This window comes from Schistocerca americana, chromosome 6 (assembly GCF_021461395.2).
Source record: "Schistocerca americana isolate TAMUIC-IGC-003095 chromosome 6, iqSchAmer2.1, whole genome shotgun sequence".
NCBI classification, from domain to species: domain Eukaryota; kingdom Metazoa; phylum Arthropoda; class Insecta; order Orthoptera; family Acrididae; genus Schistocerca; species Schistocerca americana.
The window spans coordinates 90704504-90717336 of record NC_060124.1 but is presented as its reverse complement, the minus strand read 5'-3'; the positions used below and the strand labels follow the sequence as shown (position 1 = coordinate 90717336).

The 12833-nt window shown below is 40.0% G+C and overlaps 2 protein-coding genes across 2 annotated transcripts; both read right to left on the bottom strand.

The window, feature by feature from the left end:
• Nucleotides 1-1669: 1669 nt before the first annotated feature.
• On the bottom strand, nucleotides 1670-8612 carry LOC124619981 (piggyBac transposable element-derived protein 2-like). The gene is made up of 2 exons (XM_047146645.1): nucleotides 7899-8612; nucleotides 1670-1789 (listed from the first exon to the last, which is right to left on the bottom strand). Exons 1-2 carry the CDS (start codon nucleotides 8610-8612, stop codon nucleotides 1670-1672), a joined length of 834 nt encoding a protein of 277 aa, XP_047002601.1.
• Nucleotides 8613-8641: 29 nt separating this feature from the next.
• Nucleotides 8642-9640, bottom strand: LOC124619980 (piggyBac transposable element-derived protein 4-like). Its single transcript, XM_047146644.1, has one exon. The coding sequence runs from the start codon at nucleotides 9638-9640 to the stop codon at nucleotides 8642-8644; it is 999 nt and encodes a 332-aa protein (XP_047002600.1).
• Between the last annotated feature and the right edge of the window lie 3193 nt (nucleotides 9641-12833).

Sequence of the window (12833 nt, the reverse complement as noted above, 5' to 3'; positions counted from 1 at the left end):
AGAGTCTTTTTCCATGGCTATCCGCATAAATTATGATGATTTTCTCAACATTTTAACATTTCAGTTGGAACTTTATTGGATGCCTACTTATGTGTGTTCTGTCTGTCCTGGCAGACTTTTTACCGCCTGAATCTTGGAGTGGAGAATTAGGTAACACTGGTGAAGGAGCAAGACTGACTTGTTCTGCTAGCTTGTGCATTTTCTTTGGCAAACTGTATTTCGGCTGTGATGAGTGAACACTTTTGACTACACTGTCTTGAGAATAACTGATGAATAAATTTCTTGCATGTCTGCTGTTGTCCTTCTTGCTGTCTGAAAGTGACCCAGCCCTCTCTGCAGACAATCTGTGGCACTCATCAGCTGTTTCTCTACTGCTACTAATCTGAGATGGTGAAAATTTAGATTTACACTCTCCATATATCCAGTCCAGGGCCAGTTTTTTGTCCACCCTCACTAAAGGATCTAGTTTGCCACATTGAAAATGAAACCTTTTATTGCTTTGGTTACAAGTAACACCAGTTTTCACTGTTTTGATACACTTCTTACACAGTTCATCTTCCACAGGACCACTGCAGGTAGTACTTTCAGTAGATGCAGTGGACACTGTACTGCTCTGTTTTATACACTTATTTTGCAGATTATGTTTACACACAGTTTTTTGCTGTAGCATTGTGTTATATTTACGTTTCAGTTCCATAATCTCATTCAGTAGCACATTGATTACTTCATTTGCACAGTTTTCATTTCTAAGTTTTAAGCCTAATTCATCATCATCACATTTACCGCACATCCAGATCTTCTGCTTGGCATATTCATTAACACAGCTAAAGTGGTTTACTCTCTTGCATTTTACACGTATTATACTTATTGCCGCCCCCCCCCCCCCCCCCCCTGCCAAGGAGCATTATCAGTGTTCATTATTCTCGTGTAGTCATGAAACGATGTTGTCGCTTCCCTTGAGATTTCGTTTATATGTTTTACAATTTTTGCAACAAACTGCTTATTTTTCTTCATTTCATATCCCCAAATGCTTATGTTGACCTGTCTGGGCGAAAATAGCTGTATTTTTTGAAAGGTACTACATTTTAAAATCGCTTCTGTAGTCATTAATATAATTGCAGAAGAGAAAGCTGGACAATTTCATTTGTTCAGAAGCTGAATCTCAAGGTCTCCTCACTTCTGAAGATTCATTTTTCAGGTTATCCCTTTTAGCCTTTTAGCTTCCACTCTACCTCAAGTCAGTGTACTCCTCGTCATTAATCTCTAGAAAGTAGGGTCATAGTCTCCCCCTCTGCCACTATCGTTATTATAGTCTTCACCAGGACCCTGGGTATGGATTCCATGCAATACCCTGTTTTGGCTTGTTAATATTCAGGCATAGGACTGTTGATGAGTTCTGAGCTCACATCATAGATCACAGTGTTATTAACAATTGCCATTTTCCTTAACAAATACAATTTTTGGCTAGAATCCTCGTTTTAAATTATATATTATCATTTATGTACTTATTTTGTGTGTCCAGGTCATGAATTTATTACAATACTGGCAGGGCACTAATAACATTCATGTAGATTAATTATAGACACAATCAATTACAAAGAAAATTCAGTAAAATGCAGACAGAAAGACAAAAAAAAAAAAAAACAAATAAGCAGCAAGATAATTCACTTCATATTCGGTGGAGAGCCCAGTATTTAGCAGTTTTGACTGCTGCTTTGTTAGCTGCTGCAAGATCACTGGTAGTGACTGTGTCTGACATGTTCCTGCCAGCTAGCAGATATTGTAGGTCCTGCAGGTCACTACCACATGGGAAAATTTTGTCATAACAGCCGAGTTCCTATTTGCTGAGAGTGTCGTCCTAACCGCCGTCTGCTTCACGTCTGCTGTGCAGCAAGCTACCTTAATTTAAGTATTAACTGTATTTTTCTTACTTGTCACTTCTTCTTCCATGTGTTTTTGCTTTTAGGAAGCTTTATTTGTCGAGTGCTATTAATAGTGTTCCATAGATTTCGTGTTTGTTTTGAATACAGTCAGAGAGAGTCCCTTTACTCAACCATAGTGCCAGTAGTGCTAGTGTTTGTTTTCAATACAGTCCAGAGACAGGTAGTGTTATTTTCCTTGTTTTCTACAAGAAGTGGCTAGCAATCACAGTTTAGTCAATAGTCAGCCGCCTTTAGTGAATTAGCAGCCTAGTTAAAAGTTGATTAACTCTCTTCAGTAAATTGATTCCTTAGGATGGATAGGATGTGTGACTGCTGTGTATGGACGCAGGAGGAGCTGGCCACTGTTCGCGAACAGCTGAACGTGTTGATGGCCGCGGTCAGCCGTCTTAAGGCTGCTGCCTCGGAGTGTAGCAGCAGTGGGGAGTCTGGTGCATCACAAGGTACACCCCAGGTGTTACATGCTTCACCCACTGTCCCTGCTGTCGAGACATCTTCGCGGGTACCGGGTGCGGTTGGGCCACCCTCTCCCCAAGGGGAGTGGCGGGTTCAGCGGCGTTCGTGGCGTACGAGGCAGAGGGTAAATGTGGTGGCTGGCCGTGTGGCATCGCCCGCTCTGCCTGTGAGTGGACATGTGGCTGCTCCTTCAGCAAGGTCTGAGCAGGCACACGGGGCGAGGGGTTTATTAGTTATTGGGAGCTCCAACGTTAGGCGGGTGATGGAGCCCCTTAGGGAAATAGCGAAAAGGTCGGGGAAGAAGGCCAGTGTTCATTCTGCTTGCCGGGGGGTCTCATCCGAGATGTGGAGGAGGCCCTAGCTGCGGCGATAGAGAGCACTGGGTGCACCCGACTGCAAATCGTTGCTCATGTCGGCACCAATGATTCCTGCCGTCTGGGTTCAGAGGTCATCCTCAGTTCGTACAGGCGGTTGGCGGAATTGGTGAAGGCGGAAAGCCTCGCTCACGGGGTGAAATCAGAGCTAACTATTTGTAGTATCGTTCCCAGAACCGATCGCGGTCCTCTGGTTTGGAGCCGAGTGGAAGGCTTAAACCAGAGGCTCAGACGATTCTGCGGAGATCTGGGGTACAAATTTCTCGACCTCCGCTATCGGGTGGAGAAATGTAGGGTCCCCCTGAATAGGTCAGGCGTGCACTACATGCCGGAAGCGGCTACAAGGGTAGCGGAGTACGTGTGGAGTGCACATGGGGGTTTTTTAGGTTAGAGAATTCCCTCCCTAGGCCTGACAAGACGCCTCCTGAGACGCGGCAAGGTAGGAGTAGGCAAAATGCAACAGGGAATAACAATATTAATTTTCTAATAGTAAACTGCAGGAGCATCTATAGAAAGGTCCCAGAACTGCTCTCATTAATAAACGGTCATAACGCCCATATAGTGCTAGGGACAGAAAGTTGGCTGAAACCAGACGTAAACAGTAATGAAATCCTAAACTCAGATTGGAATGTATACTGCAGAGACAGGCTGGACAGTGAAGGGGGAGGCATGTTTATAGCGATAAGAAGTCCAATAGTATCGAAGGAAATTGACGGAGATCCGAAATGTGAAATGATTTGGGTGAAGGTCACGGTTAAAGCAGGCTCAGACATGGTAATTGGATGTCTTTATAGGCCCCCTGGCTCAGCAGCTGTTGTGGCTGAGCACCTGAAGGATAATTTGGAAAATATTTCGAGTAGATTTCCCCACCATGTTATAGTTCTGGGTGGAGATTTTAATTTGCCGGATATAGACTGGGAGACTCAAACGTTCATAACGGGTGGCAGGGACAAAGAATCCAGTGAATTTTTTTTAAGTGCCTTATCTGAAAACTACCTTGAGCAGTTAAACAGAGAACCGACTCATAGCGATAACATATTAGACCTTCTGGTGACAAACAGACCCGAGCTATTTGAAACAGGTAACGCAGAACAGGGAATCAGCGATCATAAAGCAGTTACGGCATTGATGATTTCAGCCGTAAATAGAAATATTAAAAAAGGTAGGAAGATTTTTCTGTTTAGCAAAAGTGACAAAAAGCGGATTACAGAGTGCCTGACGGCTCAACACAAAAGTTTTGTCTCAAGCACAGATAGTGTTGAGGATCAGTGGACAAAGTTCAAAACCATCGTAAAATATGCGTTAGATGAGTATGTGCCAAGCAAGATCGTAAGAGATGGAAAAGAGCCACCGTGGTACAACAACCGAGTTAGAAAACTGCTGCGGAAGCAAAGGGAACTTCACAGCAAACATAAACATAGCCAAAGCCTTGCAGACTAACAAAAATTACGCGAAGCGAAATGTAGTGTGAGGAGGGCTATGCGAGAGGCGTTCAATGAATTCGAAAGTAATGTTCTATGTACTGACTTGGCAGAAAATCCTAAGAAATTCTGGTCTTATGTCAAAGTGGTATGTGGATCAAAACAAAATGTCCAGACACTCTGTGACCAAAATGGTACTGAAACAGAGGATGACAGACTAAAGGCCGAAATACTAAATGTCTTTTTCCAAAGCTGTTTCACAGAGGAAGACTGCACTGTAGTTCCTTCTCTAGATTGTCACACAGATGACAAAATGGTAGATATCGAAATAGATGACAGAGGGATAGAGAAACAATTAAAATCGCTCAAAAGAGGGCAGGCCGCTGGACCTGATGGGATACCAGTTCTATTTTACACAGAGTACGCGAAGGAACTTGCCCCCCTTCTTGCAGCGGTGTACCGTAGGTCTCTAGAAGAGCGTAGTGTTCCAAAGGATTGGAAAAGGGCGGAGGTCATCCCCATTTTCAAGAAGGGACGTCGAACAGATGTGCAGAACTATAGACCTATATCTCTAACGTCGATCAGTTGTAGAATTTTGGAACACGTATTATATTCGAGTATAATGACTTTTCTGGGACTAGAAATCTACTCTGTAGGAATCAGCATGGGTTTCGAAAAAGACGGTCGTGTGAAACCCAGCTCGCGCTATTCGTCCACGAGACTCAGAGGGCCATAGACACGCATTCCCAGGTATATGCCGTGTTTCTTGACTTCTGCAAGGCGTTCGATACAGTTCCCCACAGTCGTTTAATGAACAAAGTAAGAGCATATGGACTATCAGACCAGTTGTGTGATTGGATTGAGGAGTTCCTAGACAACAGAACGCAGCATGTCATTCTCAATGGAGAGAAGTCTTCCGAAGTAAGAGTGATTTCAGGCGTGCCACAGGGGAGTGCCATGGGATCGTTGCTGTTCACAATATACATAAATGACCTGGTGGATGACATCGGAAGTTCACTGAGGCTTTTTGCAGATGATGCTGTGGTGTATCGAGAGGTTGTAAAAATGGAAAATTGTACTGAAATGCAGGAGGATCTGCAGCGAATTGACACATGGTGCAGGGAATGGCAATTGAATCTCAATGTAGACAAGTGTAATGTGCTGCGAATACATAGAAAGATAGATCTCTTATCATTTAGCTACAAAATAGCGGGTCAGCAACTGGAAGCAGTTAATTCCATAAATTATCTGGGAGTAGGCATTAGGAGTGATTTAAAATGGAATGATCATATAAAGTTGATTGTCGGTAAAGCAGATGCCAGACTGAGATTCATTGGAAGAATCCTAAGGAAATGCAATCCGAAAACAAAGGAAGTAGGTTACAGTACACTCGTTCGCCCACTGCTTGAATACTGCTCAGTGGTGTGGGACCCGTACCAGATAGGGTTGATAGAAGAGATAGAGAAGATCCAAAGGAGAGCAGCGCACTTCGTTACAGGATCATTTAGTAATCGCAAAAGCGTTACGGAGATGATAGATAAACTCCAGTGGAAGACTCTGCAGGAGAGACGCTCAGTAGCTCGGTATGGGCTTTTGTTAAAGTTTCGAGAACATACCTTCACCGAAGAGTCCAGCAGTATATTGCTCCCTCCTACGTATATCTCGTGAAGAGACCATGAGGATAAAATCAGAGAGATTAGAGCCCACACAGAAGCATACAGACAATCCTTCTTTCCACGAACAATACGAGACTGGAATAGAAGGGAGAACCGATAGAGGTACTCAGGGTACCCTCCGCCACACACCGTCAGGTGGCTTGCGGAGTATGAATGTAGATGTAGATGTAGATTGACTTTGCATCATGACACCCCAATGGTTAATCTGTTTAGTGACTTCCATGTCACTCAAAGCAGTTTTGTCTTTGGCATTCATTTGGTGTCCTTTAGGCAAAGGATCTCACTAAAATTCCATGTGGTGGGTTCTGGGAAATGAAGGAATTGCTGTAGTTGCCTGCATGAGGATCTTTCCTGATCTGAGTCTTGATTGTTGAGGCTCGTGTCCAGATAAGGGATTTCTAGGATCATTTTCCTATTTCTTCTTCTCTATTTTTGAAGGTGCTTTCTTGTGAGTACCAGTTGGTTGTATATCTGTAATTTATTATAGTTTCTGACACCAGTTGGTCATAGACCATCACAATGAATTTAGTCCCGTTCATAGCTGTATCAGCCTGTTTGATAAGTACAGAATTTGCCGAACTGGTGCAGAATATTCTGCTGCAGAGAAGCATAGTCCAGGGCAGATGTTCAGCGTACTTTTTGTTGAGTGCCTCAGGTGGATCCTGTAACTTTGTGGATGATGTTTTTCCTGTTTGTTTCTTTGCAGTCAGCTTTGAATGCAAGGGAGTACTCCAGAGTATTTGTGAGGACTGAAGTGGAATATTTGTTCTCTTCTCCAAGTCACCTTCAGTTTCCTTTTGGCTTCCCTTTTTCTTAGATGAAATACACTAACTCACATCTTTCCAGAACTTACATCCAGATTGTCATCATCATAGTACTTGCCACGCTTTTGAGAGTTCTTGTCAGTTTCATCTCTACCTTCTCAAAGTTTTTAACTTGGGGAGCAATGACTGTATCTTTAGCATAAATAAATTCTTTAGTTCCACAGCTAATAGGTTGGTCATTTGTGTAGATGTTACATAACAGCAGGGACAGTAGACCTCCCTGAAGGAGGCCTTTTTTTTTTTAAAAAAAATCCTCCATAGACTTTTCTTGTTTTGTTTGCTGATGCCCGTGTCATATTTTGCAGCAAACATTGGGTGAAGTATCTTAATCAGTAATGCTTTACTATTAAGTACACTTTTTTAACTGGCTTTTTGTGGCTGACTGTGTCATAAGCTGCTGTAAGATCAATGAGAGTCACATCTGTAACTTAAACTCTTGCATACCCATCATTAATGCGGTGGATCTGTCAGCAGCAAGACCTTTCTGGGAGAAAGTCTGATTGCTCTCGTATGAGGCTTTTGTTGACACACACTCATATCTGATTAGAATCATTCTTTCCAATACATTATAGAAATGGCAGAGAAATGAAATGTGACAGAATCTTTTTGGGTTTGTTGACTCTTTCATAGGATTTAGAAATGCTGCTACTTTAACTTTGTGCTAAACTGTGTTAATCTGCAATTTTAACCCTTAAATGCATGATTTTTTATTTCAAGCTGTAAAAATTACCATGTTTAGTTTATAGTGCCTACATTTCGAAAAAAATATTGAAAAATTTTTTAAATTAAATTAACAAAGCACTATTGTTGAAAATCGCTTTGTAGCTGATCAGCTACATTTTGAGTTAACACCTTACGAGCGACAATAAATGTGCTTATTTTGCTCCCTCAATTTTGACCAAATCTCTCGTAATTTAATTGTTGATTATGATTAAATACTTTGTATAGGAAGGGAAAAATCCTAAAATAATAAATAGGACATTAATGTTGTAAATATTGAGCATTTATTGTATATTTTATACACTTTTATATATGAACAATAAGGTATCTAGTTCCAACAGGTTTGTACCCAAGCATGTGATAATCACTTTACATGAAAAGTTTGAAAACAGTTCTTTTGTTTGTGCAAACACAATGCAACTGCACATTTATTACATTGAACCCAGGAAAATCCCTTGCATCCTGGCATTTTGCACCTCTGTCTCACTTGCAAGTACGAAGGCAGGTGACCTACTTGATCCAGCCTTACATCTTGTGGAGGTACATGTGCTGTGGGCCCCTTTGTCTTCTTAGCTTGTATTTGGTTTTCGAGTTCATTACTTGGCCTTCCACGTTTTGCTGAAGTTTGACCTGAGCGACACAAACAGTGAGCAATTTCCATTCGAAATTCGGAGAGTTTCATAGTTCTCCTAATCCCTTTGGTTTCTGCTACTCTCCTATACAACAGCCAGGAATTGACTACTCCCATGTCCAGGAGATGGTAAAACAATCTTATATACCATTTTCGACTTTTCACAAGAATTTTATGTCGACCCATTATGCTGTCAAGAAGGTCAACACCTCCCATATGTTTATTGTAGAGCTTAATTATTTGTGGACAAGGTATTGTTATTCTTGACTTTGTTTTTTTGTCATACCTCCCTGCTTCATGAATAGGCTGCTGTACAGCAAGTGTAGAAAGCAACATCACACTCTTGTTATCTTTCCACACTACATTTGATATGTCGACACCAACCACTGTTGCGACGCGCTCTACTGATGCACCTCGTGCCATTTTCTTCAGCTCAGCTTCTGAAGGGAGCTTGCAGTCTGGCACTCTGTTTCTTCTGACTGTCCCAAGTGAGTAAATTCCTTGCTTATGTAACCATACAAGCAGTGGCAGACTTGTGTAATAATTGTCACAGTACAGTTTGTGGTTCATATTTCTTGGTAGTATCCTACTGAGTCGAACTACAACATTTGCACTTGCTCCCAATCTTCCTCCCCAGTCACTCTTTTTTCTGGTTCATTTTCATCTCCAGTGAAAATCTCAAAATCGTAGGCATAACCAGATATGCCACTAATAACAAATAATTTGTATCCATATTTATGAGGCTTGTTTGGCATGTATTGTTTCAAATAACTTCTAGCCTTTGTTGAACATATCTGTTCATCAACAGAAACACACTCCTCAACAGGTATTGTTTGAAACCGAGATCTCATCAATTCTATTATGGGTCTTATCTTGAAGAGTCTATCATGACCTTTTTCACCCCTGGGTATCATTGCACTGTTGTCATTGAAGTGAAGAAACTTACGTATTTGCTCATACTGATTCACTGTCATTGTTGTCTTGATCAGATGAGTACCAGTAACTTCTCCCCAGTAGTCCCTCGTATTAGGTACATGAACTATTGACATTACGAGACAGATGCCTATAAATTTTTTTATGTCATCACAGGATAAATCTATTGGTCTATCAGGATTACTCTGCACACTGTATCTATGAGACTCTTCGACAATTAGATCAAACAATTTAGATGGAAATATATGTTTGAAGAATTGGTATGGAGTATTTAAGTTTATTACTTCTTCTGGTAACGAAGTATTGCCATGAAATTTTGACTGCAGTTCGGGAATAATCAACTGTTTATCTTTCCAAACCACACTCCTGCTGTTTTTGGTAACATTTTTGCTGCTGCATGGCAGTTTCAGAGCATTATCAGACAACTGTGACATCGATTCCTTCATTATAACATCAGATTGTCTTGTTGCAGAAACATCTTCAGTCCTAATTACTGGTACTTGACTTTCTTCGTCACTACTGTCACTATCACAACCAACAGATTCTGGAGCAACATATGTCTCATCATGAATGGAATCGTCAGAGAAACACTCAAGATCGTCATCACTGCTTAGTGGAATCTCTAACCATTCCATAAGCATTTCTTCTTGACTCTTTCGAGACATTTTTACGTCAGCGCCTGAAATGCAGTAAATGAAAAATGTAGCTGATAAGCTACATACACAAAAACAGGCCTCATTTCAAATCTATCGCAAAGACACTCGAATTAACTGTTTACACCATATCTACTTACGTTTTCAAAATGAAAAAGTAATTTTCAAACCCAGAAATCAGTGCACAAACACCAAAAACACACCTGAACTTTCCGCCAAAACACACACTTGGCAGTATGTCCACACAGCTCACTGTCGAACTGCTTCAGCTCGTCCTGCCATCTATGATCGCTATGAAGAACTACTAGAAACTGCAGCGGAGTGTATACACTTAGCTACATAATGAATTTGATCGAAAATGTTTCTCCATATGGAATAAATCGAAGAAATGAGGTCTGTAGCTTATCAGCTACAGTATGCATTAAAGGGTTAAAATACAGGTGTTGGTAAGATTTTGTTTCCACTGCTTTGTAGCAGGTCTAAACATTTTAATTTGTTCTGTTCATAGTGTGTCATCTAGGTCTGCAGTTTTATTGTTATTCATAGGCTTGAAAACAGCATCCAGTTCTTTCCAGGTGAAAGGAGTGCAGGGGTAGTCTTTCTCATCAGTGTGTCCCAGGAGTTTGGAGTTTTTTGATCTTCCTTTAGTTATATCATTCAGAAGTAATTGATGGGCAATTTGTGCAGGAAATTACCTTCGAGAGATCAGGAGCATCAGTGGCTGGGTCACTGTTCAGGTTCTCCAATAATTTTGATGCTTTTTGGCTGTTCTGTTTCATATCTAGATTTGATTCTTTTTAGTTCTTGGAGGTGATAAGCAGAGGTCTTCACCTGTTTGAGTTGCTTCCTCAGAGAATAGGTCGTTGCCAAATAATTGTTTGTATCTCACAAAGAGAAACTTAGAATTTCAACGAATTCTTGGATGTGGTTCATTCTGCATCATGGTGGAATATATTTACTTGAGATGACTTGCAGTGATTTAACAAATTGGTCATACATATCTGGAGATGGGTTGAGTTTTAGGACTTCCATACAAAGTTATGATCTGAAATTCTTCCACTGTGCTTTCTTGGAGTTAAATTGTGTTTTGAACGGGACAATCCTTGGTTTCACAACTGTCAACAGAACAAGTAATAGGTTGATGTTATTTCCATGGAAGTGGCTCTGTAGCAGTCTTCTTTACTTGCTTTGTAATGTGTTCATTGACAGAAATGGTATCTGGATTAATTTTATTACGCCATCTTCTACTGTTGAAGGATTTTTGTGTCATGGATTAACACTAATCTCATCTTTCCAACCCAGTCTTACAGTTCTTCACCATTTTTATTGCTTTCCTCATAGACCCATGATGTACTGTGGCAGTTAAAATCACCTATTAACTTTGTTGATTGATGGTGAAAGTTAAGTGGTTCTGTGATGCTGAAGTTAGTTACTGAAAGTTATCATTCCTCATAGGCTTTATTAAAAATCCTTATTGTTTACACAACTTGTTAGCAATTTCGACATTTTGTCATCATCAGGTGGTCTGGAAGCAGTCAGCCCCAAAAAAACTACACAAATTTTACCTAAAGAAAAATAAGAATGTATAATTACATACATGTGGCAATGGTATCCACTTAACAATATGAAGTTGTAATGTATGGCAACATGGTACCGAACATTATAAAATCAACAACATATGGTGGCATAAGTCCATCTGTTCTTCTGAACACCAAGCGAGAACACACATTACCTCAGGTTAAAAAGTGACGAACACTGGACATAATGATAAAACCCATGTTCACAATAGACACAGGAGACAAGTCACATGAAACCAGTGTGGTGGAAGAAACACAAGTGGTGGAAAAGTGACAAAGGTCTCACATACTGCAAGTATAAACCTGAAAGTGCAAAGATGCTTGTCAGAGTTGGCATCATATGTTATGGCCATGTACACAGAAAAGAACAGAAATAATGAAAAAGTATTAAATAAAATAAAGTTGATAAATAACACTGACACATGAATAAAAGTAAGTAAAATGTGAGCACATAAGTGCTTATACTTTTTCTATGACTGTTCTGTCAAACAGTAAAATTAAAGCTGATTGCCTGTCAAAAGAAATGGCATTCTAAAATATAATGTAAAATTGACAGCAAACTTATGTGTCAAAATAAACATACACAATATAAGCACAGGCGAATCATTTTTTTTTTACAATCAAAACACATACCAAATGTGAACATTCTCACTGAAAGCAAGTAATGACAAGTTCTCTAAGTGCAACTCATATGATAACAGCAGTGTAGTCATAAGATAATAATAGTCACAACAAAATTGTGCCCATAAACATAGGTATAAACGAAGTAAAAACTCCAGGTAAAAATAAATAAAACCAGTGATCAATACCCTTACAAGGGCACAATTGAAGACTAAAATGTGGTGAGATACAAGTAATGCACAGACATAAGATGCTGTAGAAAGAAAGCAATACTTGTTAGAAATAAGTGTAGCATGACCAGGATTACATGCCAAGATCAACTAAGGTGAAACCAACTTATCGAAGACCAATCACAAAATGTGAAGCAGTCAAGAAATAGCTCAGTCTGCACATTTAAAATGCATTCCAGCTGGTCTCTAAATGCCCTATAAATTTCAATCTTTTCTAAATAGTTAAGTTGCCTATCTTTGCCGATTCTATGTAGAATTTCTAAAGAGTTGTCAGTATCATCTAACTTGTATTTGGTTACTTGAAGACAGTTAGCAAACAACAATTTACAGTTCTTGCTGGTGTTCCAGTGTTCCCTAAAATGATAACTAAAGCTTCTGCCAATCTGACCTGCATAAGAATTATTGCACTCTCCACAGTTAATTCTGTATACTCTAGATGTGCATAAGATTTGTGCATAAGATTTATTACATTGGATGTTATGATGTATGGTGTGGCCTAGTGTATTGTTAGTGTTGAAGCCCGTTATCACTATGGTGTTTTTAAATTACTTGGCTATTCTTTCAGAAACAGGTCTGTTGTGTGGTAAGGATAAATACATAGTTTTAACCGCCTCACCTTTGTGCAATGTGATTTCATCAGCAACGTTATACCTGTGTAATTTAGTAGTGAACATTGTCTGTCTGTCTGTCTGTTGTGATGTATAAAAATAAAGATATTTGGTACAGCTTAAGCGGAATGACAACTTTCAGTAACCTTTACAAAAACTGTGAGCCCAG

What these genes read in the sequence shown, in the direction of transcription:
- LOC124619981 (XM_047146645.1), bottom strand. Translation starts at nt 8,612, where the DNA reads ATGAACCACAAACTGTACTGTGACAATTATTACACAAGTCTGCCACTG. An exon ending in ACCTGCCTTCGTACTTGCAA is followed by an intron (nt 1,790 to 7,898) that starts GTGAGACAGAGG and finishes AGTGACCTGCAG; the next exon opens with GACCTACAATATCTGCTAGC.
- LOC124619980 (XM_047146644.1), bottom strand. Translation starts at nt 9,640, where the DNA reads ATGTCTCGAAAGAGTCAAGAAGAAATGCTTATGGAATGGTTAGAGATT.